General features: G+C 36.5%; 1 protein-coding gene and 1 long non-coding RNA gene across 2 annotated transcripts in view; one reads left to right on the forward strand and one right to left on the reverse strand.

Annotated features, from left to right (window-relative positions):
- Positions 1-1,291: 1,291 nt before the first annotated feature.
- Positions 1,292-23,556, reverse strand: part of LOC136028198 (nuclear pore complex protein Nup93-like) — a 73,966-nt gene continuing 51,701 nt past the window's right edge. The window contains exons 14-15 of the mRNA XM_065705913.1: positions 13,070-13,121; positions 1,292-1,471 (exon numbers count right to left, since the gene is read on the reverse strand). Of these exons, the coding sequence (XP_065561985.1) occupies positions 1,352-1,471; positions 13,070-13,121 (172 nt within the window). The 3' untranslated portion in view covers positions 1,292-1,351. The remainder of the gene's footprint in view (positions 1,472-13,069; positions 13,122-23,556) is intronic.
- Positions 8,177-21,151, forward strand: LOC136028201 (uncharacterized). The gene is made up of 2 exons (XR_010617758.1): positions 8,177-8,529; positions 21,103-21,151. It is a non-coding gene; the product is annotated as an uncharacterized LOC136028201 (long non-coding RNA).

Genomic DNA, 23,556 nt, shown 5'->3' on the forward strand with positions numbered 1-23,556 from the left:
TGTATTCTTCTGTAGTGTGTTGTTTGCTTTTTTATCTTATACTCCATCTGTTTCTTTTGATGGAAAATAAATATATACATACATACATACTGGTTGCTAAAGGGGATTTTATGCTAATCCTACTCCAACTATGCTTCTCTATGGAGATCAAAAAGCATATTTGAATTTTTCAGTCAGAACTTCCTGAACTTTTATAGGAAACTGTTAAAAAAGTATGCATTATTTAAACCTCCTTTTTTGAAGAGTAAAAATAACACCAGAGGTTTACCTTATTAGTTTTATGTTCGGTGACTTATGGCGTAGGCTGTGGTTCTCCAAGGAAGAATCCTAGGCCCCAGCCAATTATATTGGGACAGCCTAAGGAATTCTCTAAGCTTCTTGACCAAAGACACAGCATCCCATTCAGCCATCTCAAAAACCGGAAGCCCCTCTATTCTTCCCTATCCTTTCGAACGAATCTTCCGGATATCGAGCATTGGTCTAATATTTGGATTGTCAACTTTAGAAAGCAAAGAGGCCACCTATCTCTAGATCCAAGGTCCCAAGTTGCATACCCAGCTTTATTTTGAAAAAAGAAGCTATCAACACAGTAAACTTTGTCGTCTGAAAATTCTTTTCTTGGCTGTTTTTCTTGAAGCCCCCTCCTCAATGAAATCGTGCTATATCAGGCTGGAAAGTTGGGACTAATTCTTCACTCTAAAAGCCTTCTTTCACGTAGCTCGGTTAACCCTTTATACAAGTTCTGCGTGAGACCTGTTGCTGTCTATGGCTACTCACTTTACGCTAAAGCTCCCAAACTCACTTGGTGCTGCTCTAGAGGATCCAGAATAGGGCTAGTACGACAGGCTGTACCCCCTATATTTAAAGGAAAAAGTGGATTTGGCGTTAAAGACTGTTTTCTACAAGTGTATTATCCACCTACTGGTGAGGAACTTTCGCTCTTTTGCCATAGTTTGCCAAATTGACAAAGCTAACACGTAGGTATACTGCTCGCTTCAATTACATTTGAAAAAAGCCTATTTCGGCACTCCAAATCTATCCGGAACCATATCCCAAATGGGTTATTCTATCAAACCAGTTGATTCATTCATGGGAAGGTTCAATAGAAGCCAAAGTCTACGACAAACTGGGTAAAACAACAGCAGAATATTTAGCACCCAGGTGTATCTGGCATCAAAGAACGCGATCCAAATACAGGCCTCCATCACCACTCATTCTTACCCAATAAAAACCTACATCTACTTCCCAGCCTTAGTTCAAACACAATTGGCCGACTATGGGAAGAAAAGGATCTTACGAAACATGTTTATTTCAATTAATGTTAAGCAGAATTTCCAAAATATGCGTTCAATTAATTCATTTGTAATTCCATTTGAACCAGCCTGGAGGTTATATCACTCGGCATTCTGTATGGAATCATTCCTGTAAAAGTGATGAGACATCTCGCCTGAGCCCTGGTGGTTGATAAAAACTGAAAAAATTAAATGTGATGTTAGGGGTTAATTCGAATATGGATCCGATTCAATTTATCCGAGCACAAATTATATCCCATTTGTTCATAAAAGAAAAACAAATTATCTTTCAATTAAAACTAGATGGCCGATGAAACATAACTAAAACTTTTTTAAAAGGGCTAAAAGCAAATAAAGAGGTCTATATTAGATGACTGCTGAATGGTCTTTTCAGTTGTCACTAGTAGAGTTGAGCCTAAGGCCACTGGGAATATCTGTGAAGGCAATAAAAGGAGATTTATTAATGGGAGATGCACTAAACCAGAATACCGGTCTCAGACATCTGATGAACACTCTGATTAATTTATTGTATAGTGAATGGCAAGACTTGAAGAAAAATAAGTCTTTTTTAAAATTGCAAGAAGAAAGCAAAGAAGAACACGACCTTTTTGGCATTAGACATAAAAGTTGAAATTTCAGTTGTAAGGATGAAAATAATTACTTTACTTAAAAAAAAAACAATAATAAAAAAATGTTAATGAACAAAAACAAGAGCTAAGAGCTCATATGGCACTTGTGACGAGGCAAGAAGAGCTAAGAGCCAAGAGCTCATATGGTATGAGCTCTATCAAAATTCTAAGAATCAATAGATAGATTTAAAAGCAAAATCGGAGGCTTAATGCCGGTCAGGATTCAAAATAAGAGCTCTGAGTCACGATGTCATTCTAAATATCAAAATTCATTAAGATCCGATCACCCACTCGTAAGTAATAAATACCTCATTTTTTCTAATTTTTCCTCTCCCTTTAGCCCCCCAGATGGTCGAATCTGGGAAACTACTTTATCAAGTCAATTTGCAGCTCCCTGACACGCCTACCAATTTTCATCGTCCTAGCACGCCCAGAAGCACCATACGCCAAATCACTGAACCCCTCCCCCCAACTCCCCCAAAGAGAGTGAATCCAGTACGGTTACGTCAATCACGTATCAAGGACATTTGCTTATTCTAACCACCAAGCTTCATCCCGATTCCTCCACTCAAAGCGTTTTCCAAGATTTCCCCCTCCAACTCCCCCCAATGTGAACAGATCTGGTCGGGATTTCAAATAAGAGCTCTGAGACATGAATTCCTTCTAAACATCAAATTTCATTAAGATCCGGTCACCCGTTCTTAAGTCAAAAATACCTCGATTTTTCTAATTTTTCCAAATTAACACCACCACCACCCTCAGCTCCTCCAAAGAGAATGGATCCGTTCCAATTATGTCAATCACGTATCTAGAGCTTGTGCTTATTCTTCCCATCAAGTTTCATCCCGATCTCTCCACTCTCAGCGTTTTCCAAGATTTCTGTTTCCCTCTTCCAACCCCCTATGTCCCCGGATCCAATTCGAGTCGAAAATGGATCATCTGAGAGATAAGATCCTTCTATATATATATATATATATATATATATATATATATATATATATATATATATATATATATATATATATATATATCAAGTTTCATTAAGATCCGACCACCTATTCGTAAGATAAAAATACCCCAATTTTCACGTTTTCCAAGAATTCCGGTTTCCCCCTCCAACTCCCCCAATGTCACAGGATCTGATCGGAATTTAAAATTAGAGCTTTAAAGCAAAAGATCCTTCTAGATATCAAATCAAACAGTTCGTGGTAACGAACTATAGTAAGGAGCGACCCGGCTCAATAGTAAACGAAACTCTAAAAAACGGAATTTTGATGCTAAAAGATACATCAAAACAATCAAATTTCCATGCTGGTCTTAAATATTTAAGTTTCATCAAATTTAGTCTTTGTCATCAAAAGTTACGGGCCTGAGAAAATTTGCCTTATTTTGGAAAATAGGGGAAACACCCCCTAAAAGTCATAGAACTTTAACGAAAATGACACCATCGCATTCAGCGTATCAGAGAACCCAATAGCAAAAATTTCAAGCTCCTATCTACAAAAATGTGGAATTACGTATTTTTTGCCAGAAGACAGATTACGGGTGCGTGTTTATTTGTTTGTTTGTTTTTTTTCCCAGGGGTCATCGTATCGACCAAGTGGTCCTAGAATGTCGCAAGAGGGCTCATTCTAACGGAAATGAAAAGTTCTAGTGCCCTTTTTAAGTGACCAAAAAATTGGAGGGCACCTAGGCCCCCTCCCACGCTCATTTTTTCCCAAAGTCAACGGATCAAAATTCTGAGATAGCCATTTTGTTCCACATAGTTGAAAACCATAATAACTATGTCTTTGGGGATGAATTACTCTCCCACAATCCCCGGGGGAGGGGCTGCCAGTTACAAACTTTGACCAGTGTTTACATGCAGTAATGGTTATTGGGAAGTGTACAGACGTTTTCAGGGGATTTTTTTGGTTTGGGGTTGGGTTGAGGGGAGGGAGATATGTGGGAGGATCTTTCCTTGGAGGAATATGTCATGGGGGAAGATAAATTCAATGAACAGGGCGCGGGATTTTCTAGCATTACTATAAAAAAAAAACAATGAACAAATAAACATGAAAAAGTTTTTTCAATTGAAAGTAAGGAGTAGCATTAAAACCTAAAACGAACAGAGATTATTACGCATATGAGCGGTTCTAAAAATACTTTAGCATAAAGAGCGAGGTATTTAGGAGAAGATAAATACCTCGCTCTTTATGCAAAAGTATTTCTAGTGATTTCAACTATTTATTCTACGGCCTTTCTGATTCAGGGATCATTCTTAAAGAATTGGGACAAAACTTAAGATTTAGTGTAAAGAGCGAGGTATTAACGAGGGGACAAACCCCCTCATATTAATAATAAAAATATAAGAATATAAAAGTTCGTTACGTAAGTTAATTCTTAAGTTACATATATTTTTACTAATAAAAACGTTCGTTGAAAATTAAAAGTTCTAGTTGCCTTTTTAAGCAACCGAAAAATTGGAGGGCAACTAGACCCCACTCCTTATCTTTCAAAATAGTCTGATCAAAACTAAGAGAAAGCCATTTAGCCAAAAAAAAAAAAGAATTAATAATTTATATGCGGAGAGCCAAAATCTAACATGCATTAATTCAAAAACGTTCAGAAATTAAATAAAAAAAAAGTTTTTTTAACTGAAAGTAAGGAGCGACATTAAAACTTAAAACGAACAGAAGTTACTCCGTATATGAAATGGGTTGTCCCCTCCGCAATTCATTGCTCTTTACGCTAAAGTTTGACTCTTTGCCACAATTCTATTTTTTAAAACGACTAAAAACTTTAGCGCAAAGAGGGAGGGATTGCGGAGGGGACAACCCATTTCATATACGGAGTAATTTCTGTTCGTTTTAAGTTTTAATGTCGCTCCTTACTTTCAGTTAAAAAAACTAGTTTTTTTTTAATATTTATTTCACTAAGATCCGGTCACCCTTTCTTAAGTTACCAATACCTCATTTTTCCGAATTACCCCCCCCCAACTCCACCAAAGAGAGCAGATCCTGTCTGGTTATGTCAGTCACGTATCTTAGACATGTTTTTATTCTTCCCATCCAGTTTCATCCTGATCTCTCCACTTTAAGTATTTTCTAAGATTTCCGGTCTAAGATCCCCAATGACGCTGGATCCAGTTGAGATTTAAAATAAGAGATCTGAGTTCCGAGGTCCTTCTAAATACGAAGTTTCATGAAGATCCGATCACTCTTTCGTAAGTTTAAAATACATCATTTTTTCCAATTTTTTAGAATTAACCCCCCCCCCCATAGAGCGGATCCGTTCCAATTATGTCAATTACGTATCTAAGACTTCTGCTTATTTTTCCCACCAAGTTTCATCCCTATCCCTCCTATCTAAGCATTTTCCATGATTTTAGGTTCCCCCAAACTCCCCCTATGTCACCAGGTCCGGTTGGGATTTAAATAAGAGCTCTGAGACACGATATCCTTCTAAATGTCAAATTTCATTGAGATCCGATCACCCGTTCGTAAGTTAAAAATACCTGATTTTTTCTAATTTTTCAGAATTAACCCCCCCCCCCACTACCCCAAAGAGAGCGGATCCGTTCCGGTTATGTCAATCATGTATCTAGGACTTGTGCTTATTTTTCCCACCAAGTTTCATCCCGATCCCTCCACTCTAAGTGTTTTCCAAGATTTTAAATTTCCCCCTCCCAACTCCCCTCCACCAATGCCACCAGATCCAGTCGAGATTTAAAATAACAGCTCTGAGACACGATATCCTTCCAAACATCAAATTTCATTAAGATCTGATCAACCGTTCGTAAGTTAAAAATACTTCATTTTTTCTATTTTTTCCGAATTAACCGGCCCCCACTCCCCCCCCCAGATGGTCAAATCGGGAAAACGACTATTTTTAATTTAATTTAGTCCGGTACCTGGTAAGCCTGCCTAATTTCATCGTCCTAGCTTACCTGGAAGTGCCTAAAGTAGCAAAACCGGGACCGACAAACAGACAGACCGACAGAATTTGCGATTGCTATATGTCAATTGGTCAATACCAAGTGCCATAAGAACGGAAAGAACGCAAGAAGCAGCCTAGAGGTATCCTAGCACCCTATGGTAAAATAGACAGCGATTAGGAGAAACCCTACCATATGCACTCGGACATTACTAATGCAATCATTAACATTTGAAAAGGGAATATCGCAAATGAGATTCCTGGCCACTTAATCTCGTTTTTTGATTAATATACAATCAAATCAACGGAAAGAGGACAATCCAACTTGAATGTTAGAAATAAAATTCAGATTTAAAAGTTTTTAAAGACCCATACGATTAAGGGGTGCTGACAGAAGCTCAAAGCAACTGTTTAGACCTTTCTCTCATTCGACGAACTAAATGGACACCATCGGTATAATCATTATTTCTATTCCCAAAGTCGACATAGATATAAGAAGGTTCACAGTATTTGTTAAACAGAGGGACACATTTGAAGGAAACCCTATCAAATACAAATACTTCCTTATTTCTATTCTTTTTCTTCCCAACAATTGGCCGTAACAGCTACTATTTTAGTAGTTGGAAGGAAACACTCCAGAAGAAAACATTATAAAATTCTGAAAACTATTTTTAAGATTTCTAAAATAAGGTCTTAGATCATTCCAAAAAAACTTATCAATTTACTTTACCGGCCCCCTCTTCCCAACGTGCAAATAAATAGCCTGAATTAATCATACTCAATCAATTTTCCATAGGCGATTTCTTATCTTCAAATTTATTTAACGCCAAACAAGCAAGGGCAATGGCAACTATCGAAGAAAATTTAATAATGTGATTTGGGCTACATATTTGCACATTAGGGGAGAGGGGGTAAAGTGATGGGCCTTCTAGGAATGCTATTTTTTTTAGAATTTTCTAAAGTGGTTTTAAAAATTTTGTAGTTTTTCCTTCTGGAGGTGCCAACCACTAAATCTGTTTCCCATAAAATAACAAGAAGAGTCCCGCAAAATATATCGGAAGCATATATAGTATCGCTTCAAGGGGGTGGTAGAGTAAACTCATACACTATTAGGAATAATATACGTAAGTATTCACGCTTGTTTTAATGGAGCTGCCATGATTGTTCAGGCTTTTACTCGTAACAATTACAAAGCTCACCACTCCGTAGCTAGACAATTAGCAAAATTCGCATACATCTATGGGGACCTGTCTACCACCTTTTCGGTTTGTTATTCGGTTCAAAACTCAATTCTTCCACATGACTTACCCATCCCAAGAAGGCACTTCTCTCCTAAACTTTCAAAATCTCCTTATTTTCGAGATATTCAATTTTACACCGTTCAATACATGTTCTCTAGTTTGGCCTTTTTCGCTACTTGGTCTACCCATAAATCACTAACGGTGGATCCAGGGGGAGAGCCCCCCTACTCAGGGATGAATCTAGAGCAAAATATTGGGGGAGGCCCAATGTGACAAGGGTGCTAATGAGCAAAATCTTGAGGGGCCCAGGTGCCAATTATTGACCGAATTGACAAACTTATTCCAAAAAAGGAGTAAAAAAGAAGAAAAAACAGGATAAGAGGGCGCCAAAAAATTATTGGAGATGGCCCGTGGCCCCCCGGCCCCTCCGCCAGTGCCCCCACTTGTCTAGGCTGCATTTTAACCACACAATCTACATCTATACGAATTTATCGAGCAAAAAAAGTCATTCCAGATAACACTCTGGATCTGCCAATGCCCACTCTCATCAGTAAATGAAGCATTGCCTCTCCCCTAGATTTCGAGATTTTTGGGGGATTTTCCGTTGCATTTTTTTCTTTGGTTTTTTTGGCATTTTCTTTTTTTTCTTTTGCGTTTTCATTGAAAAAAAAAAAACAAAACAACAAAACATTGTCAACCTAGACTTTAAAATTTTGTTTTGTCCCTCTCCTATATTTCTCTAAATTAACACCGTGCAGAAATAAATATAAGCGTTTAACATACCATAAAAGAAAATATTTGACCAAGAAACGTCATAAGTTTCATCTAATATCCTTAAATGTATGGCATTATTTTCGTTCATATCTTCAACACAATACAACCATCCAAACAAAACCTTAACAACACCAAAACCAAACCAAAACTGACCAAATAATAAAAACAACCAACTACACTTCATTCATTTCATTTCACATTTGACGTCACTAACACGCAAGTGAAGCACTAAAGGAGTTTATTTCTGAGATGATTGCGAGGATAGCAGAGGCGCTTTTTTCTCATTCACGATTAGCAGAGCTTCACAGTGTGGCTAAAGTAGGCTCCTGATATAATTCGTTAGAAGATTTTCACATATGTTAAAATACCACGAGTTCAATTTTTGAATTACATCCGAAAAATAGATAATTGCCATCAAAGGAAGTTGTATTGACAACGGGAGCGTGATTAAGTAGGCCAAGCAACAGTAGCCTATAGCTCCATGGTTGAGATGATCTGACATGAAAAGCGTGTATATATTTGTTATTGTTCCGAAAGGTCGCAAGATCCAAAGGGAACTTGACCATTTTTTTCCCCATTTTAACTACTGGCCATCCAAACCGTTGGACAGGATGCGGATGGCTAACCTCGGAGAAGGGAGGAGTTCCTAATATTGCAGGCACGTTGCTGCACGTTAAGGTAATTTCTTTTAAATTTATACTTATTTTTTCTTCTTTCTTTTAAGTTACATTACTTTTATGCTTTATAACTGAAATATAAGAGGATGGAGGAGGGGTGTCTCTCTTTTGAAGGTGTGCTGCTAAATGTTGTTACTGACAGTAATTTCTTTTAAAATGTTGCTTCGTTTTCTTCTTGCTTTCAAGTTATATTACTTTTATGATTTATATCTGAGCAAACAAAATAGAATGCTCAGTCAGAAACGGCTATCTAGTTCTAAGATGCTCATTCTTTTTCTTCCTTTGTTTTGTAATTGTTGACCCCCATAAAATCAAAAAGAATTGTCGTACGTCAAGATTGAACATGCCCACAATTAAAGAGTATAAATATATAGCCAATCGAACAGGGACACATCCAGGGGTGGGTGTTACCGATTTTGAACCTATCCCCCCCCCCTAAAGCACTTCTTAGACTCTTAAATTGGTCGCAAAATACAGGGGAAAAACTGTTTCTCCTAAACAACTAAAAAATACTTCTATAACTCGTAAATTGGACTTAAAATAGGGGTAAAACATTACCCCCTCCCCCAAAAAGTTCTTTTGACATACTCTCCCACCCACCTATCTTCCCCCGAACAAAATTCTGGATACAGTCCCGCAAGTAAGCATATTTTTGTTTCTTGTGACATTCTACATTCAGCCCCCTAATTTATTCCGAATTTAAAGTTTATGAATAATTAGTCTCGTCTGAACTTTGGATCGGGCAGGGATCACATTACCTGTAGCGTAAAAAAAAAAAAAAAATTATGAGACTCCTTGCTCATATGTCGGTTAGAGCAAAACGGAAAATTTACAGAACAAAATAGTGAGAACTGTAGCCTTCTAATTCGATTACCTACAGCACGGGGAACTCTCGCGTAAATTTATAGGGAGAAGACAAGCGAAATCTTTTACAGTAAGGAAACAATGGCGTCTTTTTTATAAAATTAAATAAAAAAACAATTTTTTTCAACTGAAAGTAAAGATTGACATTAAAACTTAAAACGAACAGAAATTATTCCGTATATGAAAGAAGCTGTCCCCTCCTCAACGTCCCGCTCTTTACGTTAAAGTTTGACTCTTTGTAACAGTTCTACTTCTTGCAACAATAAAAAAACTATTGATATCAAAATCCCGTTTTTTTACAGTTTCGGTTACTATTGAGCCGGGTTGCTCCTTTCAAAACAGTTCGTTACCACAAACTGTTTGAAAAAGTTTATATTTTTTGAATTATTAAATAAAAATAACAAGTTTTTTTTAACTGAAAGTAAGGAGCGACATTAAAACTTAAAACGAACAGAAATTATTTTGTATATGAAAGGGGCTGCTTCCTCATCAACACTCCGCTCTTTACGCTAAAGTATGACTCTTTCTCTCAACTCTTCTTTTTAAAACAGTAAAAAATTTTAGCGTAAAGAGCGGGGCGTTGATGAGGAAGCAGCCCCTCTCATATACGAAGTAATTTCTGTTCGTTTTAAGTTTTAATGTCGCTCCTTACTTTCAGTTAAAAAAACTTTTTTTTATTTAATTTCTGAACGTTTTTGAATCAATGCATGTTTTGATTTTGGCTCTCCGCAGAGGAATAATTAAAATGAAATTTGTATATTTATTTTTTTGGCTAAATGGCTTTCTCATAGTTTTGATCGAATGATTTTGAGAAAAAAGGAGTGGGGGAGGAAGCCTAATTGCCCTCCGATTTTTTCGTTACCTAAAAAGGCAACTAGAACTTTTAATTTTTTACGAATGTTTTTATTAGTAAAAGATATACATAATTTATAAATTAGCCTACGTAACGAACTTTTGTATTCTCATGTTTTTATTACATATATGAGGGATTTCACCCCCTTGTCAGTACCTCGCTCTTTACACTAAAACTTAAATTTTGTCCCAATTCATTAAGAATGACCGACTCACAAAAGCCGTAGAATAAATAGTTGAAATTATTAAAAATACTTTAGCGTGAAGAGCGAGGTATTAGGAGGAGGTGAGCCCCTCATATGCCTAGTAATTTCTGTTCGTTTTAAGTTTTAATGCTGCTCCTTACTTCCAGTTGAAAAAACTTTTCCATATTTATTTTTTCATTGTTTTTTTTAATAATGCTAGAAAATCCTGCGCTCCCTTCATGGAAATTTGCTTCCCCCATGACATATTCCTCGACAGAAAGTTCCCCCAACATATACCCTTCTTCTCAACCCCTCACCCCAACCAAAAAATCCCCCTGATAACGTCTGTACACTTCCCAGTAACCATTGCTATATGTAAGCACTGGTCAAAGTTTGTAACTTGTAGCCCCTCCCATGGGGACTGTGGGGAAGTAAGTCGTCCCCGAAGACATAGTTATAAGGTTTTTTGACTACATTGAATAAAATGGCTATCTCAGAATTTTGATCCGTTGACTTTGGGAAAATAATTAGCGTGGGAGGGGGCCAAGGTGCCCTCCAATTTTTTGGTCGCTTAAAAAGGGCACTAGAACTTTTCATTTCCGTTAGAATGAGCCCTTTTGCAACATTCTAGGACCACTTGGTCGATACGATCACCCATAGAAAAAAAAAAAAAAAAAAAAAAAAAAAAAAACAACAACAGACAAACAAACAAATAAACACGCATACGTGATCTGCCTTCTGGCAAAAAAAAAAAACAACAAAATTCCACATTTTTGTAGATAGGAGCTTGAAACTTCAAGGTTCAATGATACACTGAATCTGATGGTGTGACTTTCGTTAAGATTGTATGACTTTAAGGGGGTGTTTCCCCCTATTTTCTAAAATAAGGCAAATTTTTTCAGGCTCGTAACTTTTGATGGGTGAGACTAAACTTGATGAAACTTATATATCTAACATCAGCATTAAAATGCGATTCTTTTGATGTAGCTATTGGTATCAAAATTCAATTTTTTAGAGTGCAAGGTTATAAAGTAGGTTTGAAAATTGATGTTAAGCAGACTAAATCGCTAAGGCTTGGAATAAGTGAAGAAGAAAAGGTGAAGTAGGGTAACGAAAAGATTGATCAGGTGGACAGCTTCAGTTACCTCGGTAATATTATTAGTAAAGACAGTGGAAGCAGTGAAGATATTAAAAGTAGAATAGTCAAGGCTCAGGGAGTTTTATCATAGTTAAAAAAAAGTGTGGAAAAATAGGAAGATAAGTCCTCAAACCAAGATTAGAATATTGGAAGCTATAGTGACGACAGTGGTCAAATATGGTTCTGAAGCATGGACGTCCAGAAAAGCGGATAAAGACTTGACAGATGTTTCCCAGAGAAATTGCCTACAGATTATTCTGGGTACCGAGCTGATTTACCGTATTTCAAACAGTAGGCTATATGAAAAGTGTGGTAGAATCCCGCTCTCTAGGGCTATAAGGAGAGAAAGGTTGAGATGGCTAGGGCACGTTCTGCGGATGAAGGATGACAGGTTGTCGAAGATTGTCCTTTTTGGTCAACCGTCTAGGGCTAAGCGGAAGGCAGGTCGTCCGCGGTTGGGGTGGGAGTATATCATAAAAGAAGATTCAAGGGAAATAGCACTTCTTGGGAGGGTGTAAAGAGAGAGGCTTTGAATAGATTGGGATGGATGAGGAGCCTGCGTAGCTGTGTTGGCCTCAAGCAGCTTGGTGTTGCGGCGAGTTGTTGGTAGTAGTAGTAGCATATTCTAGTTAAGTTACTATTAAATAGTACTTGACATTATCAAAACTTCCTAATTTCTTTCGAAGTTTTATTTAATTAGCTTCCATCGTCATCAACCGTAAGGTTTTGCAAGAACTTTCTTGAATTTTGTAAGAACTATTTTGGATTAGATTGTTAACTTAAGCATTCAACAGCTCAAAACCTTTTGTAAAGCACATTTCCAAATTTTACACACATTTCTACGTAAAAAAAACAACAAAAAACTAAATTTATAAAACAAAACTTTATAAAAGGCACCAAAAAGCTCTTTATGTGTATTTGTGTTACTTTTTTACGAGTCGGACAAAAACTTAAGGGGGAGGGAAGGGTCAAACCTGGTACCCCCTCCTCCTTGATACGGCCTTGGTAGTGGAACATGCATAATGAGAAAAACCAAGAGTTGCTAAAAAGCTACATTTTAACGCGAAAGAGCAGCTTGCCGTCACGAGCCGTAGGTTGTGACCACCACCTTAGATAACGCAGATTTTGCCATCTGAATTTCTTGTGATCAAAGACTTTACATTCTAGAATTCTATGCTTTCCTTTATCCAGCCATGAAGGACAAAGAACCTCACCCCCTTGTTTTTTCTTAATTATTCTAGTCGCTTGGAAATAAAAGCAAAAGCAGCACATAGATTTCGGACAAGAATTCCGGAGCTATTGATTTATTTTATTTTCGTTTTGTTTAGAGTATACTACTAGGATTTCTTAATTACGGAAACAACATTACATTTCCTCTCCAGGCACCTTTTTGTGATTAATGTCTTACTCAATATTTTTCGAGAAGATTGTTAACCCCCCCCCCCGTTCCCTCCAAAAGTGTCAAAAAAGCTCTTTATTACAAAATTAAATAAAAATCTGACCTTGTCCCTGGTAATTTCTTCTGTTTTGCGTAAAGAAGGGCTTGGTACAGACCTATAAAAAATAGAAATGTTAAGAGGAAAACAAAACAGAAATACAATGGAGCAGCTTTAAGGTATTACCCAAGAAATACATATTCTACACTACAAGAGATATCCATAAACTAAAAACCGCTTAGAGCAGTAGTTTTTAGTCCATCAACAGCGGTCTGTATGTGAATTAAACCCAACAAGTAATTATGAAAAAGCATAAATAAATCACTGGTAAATTTTTGAATAGTATTTCGGGTATATTATGGTTATCAGCTACATTTACTGTTTAAGTGAGCCCGATCAATCAATCAGTAATTTATTCACTGCGACAAGACTACAAAACACTGAGTGAACATAAAAACAGGAAAAAAAAAGTCAAGACCCCAAAGGCTAGCTTGAAGGGGCCAAGAAAAATAAATTATAAAAGTCGTCAAAAAAGTAATAAACAAACAATACAAAAAAGAAAAGTAAAGAATCTAAAATGATCAAAGAGACAGCCAACAGGGAAAGAATATGCTTAATCAAAATGGGATATAGAATTCCAAATGATAATCAACTAAGAAACTACTGACTCCTAGCGCATAAGGATGAACATGAGGTTTTCTGTTGGTATTTCAGCAAAAATAAGAGGTGCAAGCATTATGTTACTAGTTTAGTTATTAATTGCTAGATCCATCGCATTGAAACCTTGCTATTAGTTTGAAAAATAGCGCTCCACGAGGTGTTTAAAAATGACATTTATAAATTTTGTCACATGAATAAAGGATAGTTAACAAATGGCAGTGCAATGAAGATTAGAGATGAATTCTTTGTTCAAGTCCAAAATGATATAGGACAAGCGGTAATAAAAGTTCTTTTTTATATTGGTCAATCAATCAACTTATCTGAGAAAAAATTACAAAACAAAGCAATTACGCCATGATCAAGGCTAAGTGACCATGTGTAACAGAGAATAAAACATGCCCAACTACTAGCTCTTCATAGATACTCGACATTATACAAACACAAAATTGTACAAGGCCTATCCCCCCCCCGTGGAAAATTCCCACCTTACATAAAATTGAGCGGCTACAGAGAAAGTATGACAAATACAAACAATTCACAAAATAAAATGGAATATTTTTACCTACATTCCTAATATAGGCAAAATATGTGGTGGAGAACAGGGGTTGGCAGCCTATGGCCTGCAGATTACCGCAAAATGAGCCTTAGGAATTTATTTAGTTTCATAATAACAAATAAAGTTTAAAAGCAGAGTGGAATACTTTTCATAATGCTACCTTTTTTATTATTCACTAAAAAACTGCTTTAAAATGAAAATATCACACACCCCAGGTCCTTTAATATTCATATTGTGGTTGATTTTGACTCGGAGCCAAAAGAAGTGGTTGACTCCTGGTGTCTTATAGTATTCATTTTTGCATTTTCACTTTATTTCAGTTCTTTTTTCCATGTTTCTGGGAGTTAAGTTATCATAGTAGGGTAAAAAAGGTTAACATAGGGGCTTCCAACCGAATTAGCTCCCTCCCAAGGGCAGTCAAAAAATTCGGTCGTTTTTGGGTCCCTCTTTGTTAGAGGAGGAACCAATTTCAAAGGGACAAATTCTTCGAACAATTTTATGTACATTAGTCCCTTTGACCAAAATGACTTACGGCTTTAAGTTTCAAACTAATCAGGGAAAAAAGTTTTGCAGAAACACGAAAAAACAAATGTAAAAATAAATACTGCAGCATATTCTACGCCACATATTCTTCCTACATTTGGAATATAGGTATATTATTTTAATTTCCTTTATTTGTCATACTTCCATTGTAGCTGCTCAGTTTTACATGTTGGGGGATTTTCAAGGGGGAATTTTCCGCGGAGAGGTATTTTCTAGGGGAATAAGCCAGACCATCTAAAAGATAGGTATGAAAGGGAGAAAAGTAAAAGAAAGACAAAAAATATGGAAGTACAGAGAATTTGCTACTTTTGTTAAGCCTCAAAAGCGTGAAACCAACGAGCTGACTAAGGAAGTGTGTTCAAGATAACAAGACACGCAATTAAGGGCTTAAATAAAATCTTACAGACAGTAAAAGACTTTCTTTCTTCGTTTTATTGCAAATTTTGTTTACGATATCGTCTTTTGAATTATTCTTCTGAACATCTTTTATTGGTATACAGTATGCAAGAAATAGTTATGACCAAATTTCCCTAAGCATTGTCAATATAACGACAAAATCAGATAAGTGTCAAGATGGGATGGCATAAGAAAAAGAAGGGCTATAAGACAACTTGAATGATGATAAATTTCATTAGCAACGGAGCTCAAAGCGACTTTGTTAAGAACATGCCCAGTGACCACTAAGGTTCAAAAAGTTGAAAGCCAGCTTTTATTGAAGGTATGTCTTTCTAAAAGAGCAACAATTCCAAAATTCACAGAAATTGGACACGATTTTTACTAGAAGTTTATTAGTTAAAGAGTGTAAATTATTATTACTGGTTTTCGAAATCTTAACAAGTCATTGTATGTCATTTAATTACGTAATTAAGTCTTTGAATGTAAAATTTACTCCATCGACGAAAACACAAATTTAGGTAGTCAAATATAGGTAGTCAAATAGGTAGTCAAATATGGTAGTCATGTCGTTACCTAGGCTTTGAATAACACTTCGAGAATCCAGTGAAATATGAAATACTGTTTTTGTAACACTCAAGTACAGTATTAGGCTAGTATATATATATATATATATTTTTTTTTTTGGAGATTGTCCATTATATTAAACAAAAGCCATTGAAAACGCTAAGTATTTTCAAAGAGCAATTATTCAACCTTGGATTTTATGTTAGAACACATTTTCATTGCCACAATCGATTTTTTGCTTAACAAGACTCCCCGACCTGATAATTACAATATTTTTATATGGCAGTGCATAAACTACAGGGACATTGAAAATAAAAAGCCAATGTATCTTTATTTAATGAAATTTTGTATAGATTTCTGTAAAGGGATCGATAATTAATCTCAACTGAAGCGGAATTCCAAAAACAAAAGCGAACATTAGAGATGTTGTTACTGAAAAGCCCAAGGAGAAATTGGAAGATATACGCAGAAGACCACCTCCAAAGCCACGTGGATACACAAAGACAAGAGAATGGTACGTTAAGACAATGCTAATATGACGAAGAATAAAATCTCAAAAACTCATTTCAACCCAATTTCGAGGATGTTCCGGTAGCTACAGGAATATGAAAAAACCAGTGGCAGCTCCTGCATATATCAAGTGTCCTTGGGTAGCGGAGGATATTTAAGTTGAATAGTTTAGCAGTGTTTCTAAGCATTACGAACTTCACGTAACACACCAAAACCCGCTTATAAGAATCATTAATAGTATTTCTGTATGTCAGATCTCTTACAAATTTCAATTTCTTTTTTTTATGGAGCCAGGCAACTAAAGTAGCCTGAATTTGAAGAAATCAAGCCTTATATTATATTATTCTGATATCAAACCTTCAAACAAACATTTTCAGTAAACGCTCCTGTTTGACCATTCTCCTTGTTTCTTGTTTGTCCAATGATGCATTGACTCCCAACAGTCATATCGGAAAGATCGGGCTTTTCTTGCGTTACCAAATTTTTTAATTTCTAATAATATAACTAGTGAAAATAACAATAATTAATTTAAAAAAGCATGATATGGGTAGGACACGTTCGGCGGATCAAGGTTGAAATGGGTCTAAATGGGTCTGATGACTCAGGCTTTTCTAAAATATTATCTTAAGAGTGAAAATTTGGGCGATGCATGCTTTCCCCTTCCTAAAACCGTACTGTTCTTCTCTTAAGATGTTACATACATCTCTAAGCCTAAAAAAGTATCATCATACTAGAGGGGTTTAACTGAAGTCTTCCTAAAATCGCCAGTTACTTCTTTCACCTCTTTTTCAAAAATCCTATTAAGAATCATCAATGACTTCTCTGACTTTACAACCACCGAATTGAAAATACTCATTTACCAAACTATGAGCAACTGGGGCCTCACTTGTTTTTTAATCTTTTTAATACTGTCTGTAATTCTTCCTAGCAAAATAAATCTATCTTCACTTCCGAACTGTCACAAACGTTTCCATTTTCATTATTTCCTATAACTTTATTACGATTTAACATGCCAATAAAATATTTTACTATTGTGCCGTTTACTTGCATCTTCCAAGATCTTCAGCAATTTATCCATAGCTTCCACTTCACACCTTCTTAAATCACACGTAATGATTGCTTTATTTTTCTTACATTTCTCTTATCTTCATATGATCTACTACTCAAAACATTCTAGCGAAAAGCCCTTCCACTCCATCAGTCCGCTCAAAATAGCTTCCATCCTCCGAAAACCCATAAAATCCGTCATCTGATAATAGACTTGACATATATAGAAAGGGTGATCCTATAAACTTCGGAGGGAGCTCGTTGGATTTATAATCAGAAGATCTAGCGCCCTTTTTAAGATTCAGAGTGATCGGAGGGTGGATAGCTCCTACCCCAAACCTCGCATTTTTCCCGAAATGCATCCGATAGAAATTTTGAGATGGCCATTTGGTGTCGTAGACACTTCGAAAACAGCTCATTTGATTGGAAAATGAAAGAGCCAGTGCCCTTTTTAATTGTCGAAAGTAATGGGAGGGAAACTAACCCCCCTTCCACACCCACCCTTTCCCTAAACACATCCAATCAAAATTTTGAGATAGCCATTTTTTCAAAGTAATTGAATGGTCCAGATTTTATGTCTTTTAGGATGAAAACCCCCCAGAGCGCTCAGGGCAAGGTTTGTAAGTTATACTCTGGGGGAATATTAGGTATATATAGAAAGGGAGGTCGTATAAACTTCGGAGGGGGCTCATTGAATTTGTAATCAAAAGTTCTAGTGCACTTCTTAAAATTCAAAGTGATCAGGCGGTGAATACCCCACACATGTCGTATTTTTGCAAAATATATCTGATAGAAATTTTGAGATGACCACTTGTTGTCGAAGAAACTTCGACAACAGCTCATTCGATTGGAAATTGAAAGAGCCAGTTCCCTTTTTAATAGTAAAAAAAGGAGGGCAACTAACCCCCCTCCCACGCCCACCGTTTCCCCAAATTTATCCAATAAAATGTTTGAGATTGTCATTTTGTTCAACATAATTGAAAGGTCCGTTAATTATGTCTTTTTAGGAAGACATCCAGCCCCAGAGCCCTCAGGGCAAGGTTGATAAGTTATGCCCTGGGGGCATATAAGGTATATATAAGAGGGTGATCATATAAACTTCCAAGGGGGCTCATTGGATTGGTAATCAGAAGTTCTGGTACCTTTTTCAAGATTCAGAGTGACGAGAGGGTGGATACCTCCCCCCATACTCCCATTTTTTTCGTATAAACTTCAAAAACATCTCATTCGATTGGAAATTGAAAGAGCCAGTGCCCTTTTTAATAGTCGAAAGTGATTGGAGGGCAACTAGCCCCCTCCCACCCCCATCCTTTCCCCAAATGCATCCAATCAAATTTGGATAACCATTTTGTTCAACTAATTAAAAGGTCCGAAAAATAATGTTTTTTTTTAGGATGACACTCCCCCCCGAAACCCTGAGGGCAAGGGTTTTAAGTTATGCCCTGGGGGCATATAAGGTATATATATATATATATATATATATATATATATATATATATATATATATATATATATATATATATATATATATATATATATATATATATATATATATATATATATATATATATATATATAGAAAGGGTGATCGTATAAACTTTGGAGGGGGCTCATTGGATTGGTAATCAGAATTGTAGTGCCCTTTTTAAGATTAAAAGTGATCAAGGGGATGGATACCCCCCCCCCACACACACCTCGTATTTCCCAAAATGTATCTGATGGAAATTTTGAGATGGCCATTTGTTATCGAAAAAACTTCAACAACAGCTCATTCGATTGGAAATTGAAAGGGTCAGTTCTCATTTTAATAGTCGAAAGTGATTGGAGGGCAACTAACCCCCCTCCCACGCACACCATTTCCCCAAACACATCCAATTAAAATTATGAGATAGCCATTTTATTCGTTCAGCGTAATTGAAAGGTCCGGAAATTATGTCTTTGAGGATGACAACCCCCCACATCCCTCAGGGTAATGTTTGTTATACCCTAGGGGCAGAATAAGGTATATAAAGAAGGGGGATCGGATAAAATTCGGAGGGGGCTCGTTGGAATGGTAATCAGAAGCTCTAGTGTCCTTTTGAAGATTCAAAGTGATCGCAGGGTGTATAACTTTCCCCCCCGCAAACCTCGTATTTTCCCAAAATGCATCTGACAGAAATTTTAAGATGGCCATTTGTTGTCGTAGAAACTTCCAAAAAGGCTCATTCGATTGGAAATTGAAAAGGCTAGTGCCCTTTTTATTGGTCAAAAGTAATTGGAGAGCAACAAGCCCCTCCCCCCACCCATCAATTCCCAAAAAATGTCTAATCAAAATTTTGAGATAGCCATTTTGTTCAATGTAGTTGGAAGGTCTGGAAATTTTGTCTTTGACAACCCCCATACCTTCTCCAGACCACAACATAATTTGCCCTTTACTGAAAAAAATGGCTGTGGATTGTCAATTTAATATACATATACTGATATATTCCTTAAAAGTTATGATAATTCTTAATTTATCAAAGTTAAAAAAGTTAAAACATTTTAAACGCATTTTGTTTATTTAAATCATACAACAAAGAAAAGAGCCTAACTACATGAGCAGGGCTGAAAACCCCCATGCCTTCTCAAGACCAGAACATAACTTGCACTTTACTGAAAACAAAATATATTTAAAATGTTTTCACTTTGTTTTTACTTGTTTAAAATTTCTTAATAGATATAAGAAGGGGGAAGCCCTCCCCCTTGCACTCCAACTACAGTGCGAGTCTCTGGTGCCCTTTTTATGAGTAACAAGAGATTGGAGGAAAAGCACTTCTCACAAGCCTATTCCTTTTTGAAAGACATCCAGTCAAAATTTTGAGACAGCCATTTTGTTCTGTATAGTAAAACGGTCTGGCAACTATATCTTTAGAGATATTAGGCATGTCAACCCCCCATAATTATGCAATTGGCCCATTATGATTCAAAACTAAATGTTGCTTTAAAATAAATCGCGAGGCATTGTGTTTATGGTTGCCAATAAGACACCTCAACAATATATCGAAAATGACTGGGGGTAAATTAACATGAGTAGTCCTGGCCGAGTGGATTGGTGCGCTGGATTTAGGATCCTTTGTCTGAAAGAACGCGGGTTCGAATCCCAGTGTACCCGATTGTTCAGTTTGGGACGGAGGTCTGTAGCGTGACTCTGTAAGCTTAGCCAGACTCGACCCAGCTCTAAATGGGTACCTGGAGAAATCTGGGGAAGGTAAACAGGAAGGGTGTGCGAAAGCACAGGATGGTTGGCCCCCAACCCCCATTGCACTTCCTGGCTTAAGGGCCAACAAACGGAGATCAGCACCGCCGGTAGGGATTGTAAAGTCTAATGCCGTATCCTTTACCTTTTACATTTTATTAAGTTGAAACTTTTGGGAATACTACTATTACTACTTCTGTTCTTACAATTTAAATACAGAGTACAGAGGTTTTCAAGTCTTCAAAAATGAAAAATTGCTTTAAGATATTCCCCGAGGGCATATAAGGTTTAATGTAAGGGGTGGCCGTATAAACTTCAGAGATGGCTCATTTGATTGGAAATTGAAAGTTTTAGTTATCTTTTAAGAGTCATCAAAAGTGATCAGAGGGCATTCCACCTCACACACACACCCTATTTTCCCAAAATGTATCTGATCAAAATTTTGAGACAGTCATTAAGTTTGAAACAGTCCAACAATCAGATGCCAAACTACTCGGGTTCAACATACCCCCATGCAGCCCGAGGGAAGAATTTGACATGCCCAGAAGGAAAAAGGTTTTCATGGAAGAGGTGGTCGTGTATAGAAAAGTTCTAGTTTCCTTTTTTCAGGTTATTTTTTAAGAAAAAAGGACATGTTTGATTCTGGATTTCCTGGATGCGCTGCTAGCTGTACACTAAGATTAGTGAAAACAGGGTCACCGATGGGAAGTTGTGCACCGCCATCCCCGTCTACCCCGTAACATCAAACCCAACCTCTGAATATCCTCCCATTTGCAGCACAAATCGGGAGGGTAGCTTTATATACTGATTGTGAGTGCTAGTCTCTTATCACCCTTCCAAACCCTGGGGGAATGGCTCTGTGCTACGGAACTTGCTTATTTTTACTTTGATACTTTGTTTACTTTGATGCTTAGATTTAGTGATTTACGTGGCAACTTCGGTTTACGGTGCAAGGACTTTAAGTTATGCAAGTTGCTTATTGTAACTTTGACACCTTGTTTACTTTGATGTTTTCTTTACTTTGTTATTTTTTTAATTTGATATTGTTACTTTGATACTAGTTTTGATACTTTGTTGATAGTTTGATGTTGAAAAAAAAATTGATCTTGAAATAAAGAATTTTTTAAAAACTTCAAACTTTTTGCAGCCAAAAATTAATTAAAAATATATTAATTAATATAACAACATAAAAATATATTAATTAAATATATATTTCCGAAAATGAAGTTTTTCAAAGAAAATTAAAGGTCATATTAAACTTGAAATCAGCAGATACAAATACCTGTTAAAATTCAAACTCAAAACGACCAGAAATTACTAGTAAAGAACAAATGAAACGCAAAACGAAAAAAAAAAAAAAAAAAAACAATCATACTACTAAGTAACAATCCATCGCAGCATCAAACCGCCTGAGGCCGGCACAGCTACGCACGCTCCTCCTCCATCCCAATCTATTCAAAGTATCCCTCTTTACAAAATCCCAGAAAGTTCCCATTTTCTTTAAATCTTTCTTTGTGACATCCTTCCACCCAGACAAGGACGACCTGCTTTCCGTTTAGTATTAGACGGTTGGCCGAAAAGGACAATCTTAAGCAATCTATCACCCTTCATCCGCGGAACTTGCCCTAACCATCTCAACCTTTCTTTCATTATAGCACAAGAAAACGGGATTGAACCAAATTTTTCGCAGAGCCTACTGTTTGAAATACGGTGAGTCAGCCGGGTACCCAGAACAATCCGTGGACAATTTCCCCCTGAAAACATCTAGTAAATCTTCATCCGCTTTTCGGAGCGCACATTATTAACTCTTTTCAAGACTGTTCAAGATACATATAGTTTCAGTACAAACAAGAGCTTGGATACTACCCCCTTCCTTAACTATAAAGACCTAAAGCCTACTTCGTCATTGGTACTTCACTGAGAACGAATTATATTGCAAATATTTTCGTTTCCCCTTATTACAGCATTGAATATGAAAATAAAAATTACAGTAAAATGAAATCTTGAACTGATGATCTTTCAACAATTAGTATCATCATTTGTCATATTCAATTTGATTCTATTTGTACTTTCCAGGACTGTTCAAGACACGTGAAGTTTTCAGTAAAGCACCAATGATGCAGTAGGTTTTAGACTTTTAAAGTTAAATAAGGAGGCGATACCCAAACTCTTGTTTGTAGAATTTGTTCGTTTCAAGCTTGATTTGCGTATTTAATTTAGGTTCACTTGTTTTAAGATTTATTTATTCAGTATATTTTGTACGTTTATTTGCATTGGTTATTTATTTAATTTCTGTTCGTTTTGGGTTTCATTTATACATCAATTGCAAAATATATTTGTCCGTTTTAAGCTTTATTTGCATATTCGATTTAAGCATTAATCGTTTTAAGATTTATTTATTAATTTACATTAGTTCTTGTTGTACGTTTTTTTTGCTATGATTATTTATTTAAAGTCTTTCGTTTCGGGTTTCATTTGTTCTTCAATACGTAAAGTCTTTTTTAATTATTTAAAAAATATCCCAAAATTCAAACTCATTTGCGAAAAATTTTGATATGTCAAATGATGACAATATATTCGTATTCGTATTGGTTTATTGAAATAGCTATCGTAGCACTAAAAAATGAACGCTAAATTACGCTACTTTTACAATCACAAAATGGCCACTAGTTAGATACACTTACGAAATACGGTGCAACTTTCAATTCACTTGTTAAATGATCTCTCCATGAAAGGTATATCAGGCTATATATCAAAAGGTATTGTGTACAAAGGTCACTACTGAATCCAGAATTTAACAAGTAGGTGCAGGTTAGGCTTCTCTGTTCGTCAGCTCCTGCTGGCGTATATAACCTATATCAGGCCTTTCCTCGAGTATTGCTGTCCTATTTGGGGCCCCCAAACTCGGAACCCAGCTTACATGGGAGATGAACTAGAACATGTTGAAAAACGCACTACTAGGAAAACACTCGGACCCAGTTTCAGTAGCTACGAAAGTGCCCTTGAGCTCTTGAATTTGCCCACCTTATTCGATCGAAGACATGAGCTAATAATGAAATTTGG

Source organism: Artemia franciscana, chromosome 6 (genome assembly GCF_032884065.1).
Source record: "Artemia franciscana chromosome 6, ASM3288406v1, whole genome shotgun sequence".
NCBI classification, from domain to species: domain Eukaryota; kingdom Metazoa; phylum Arthropoda; class Branchiopoda; order Anostraca; family Artemiidae; genus Artemia; species Artemia franciscana.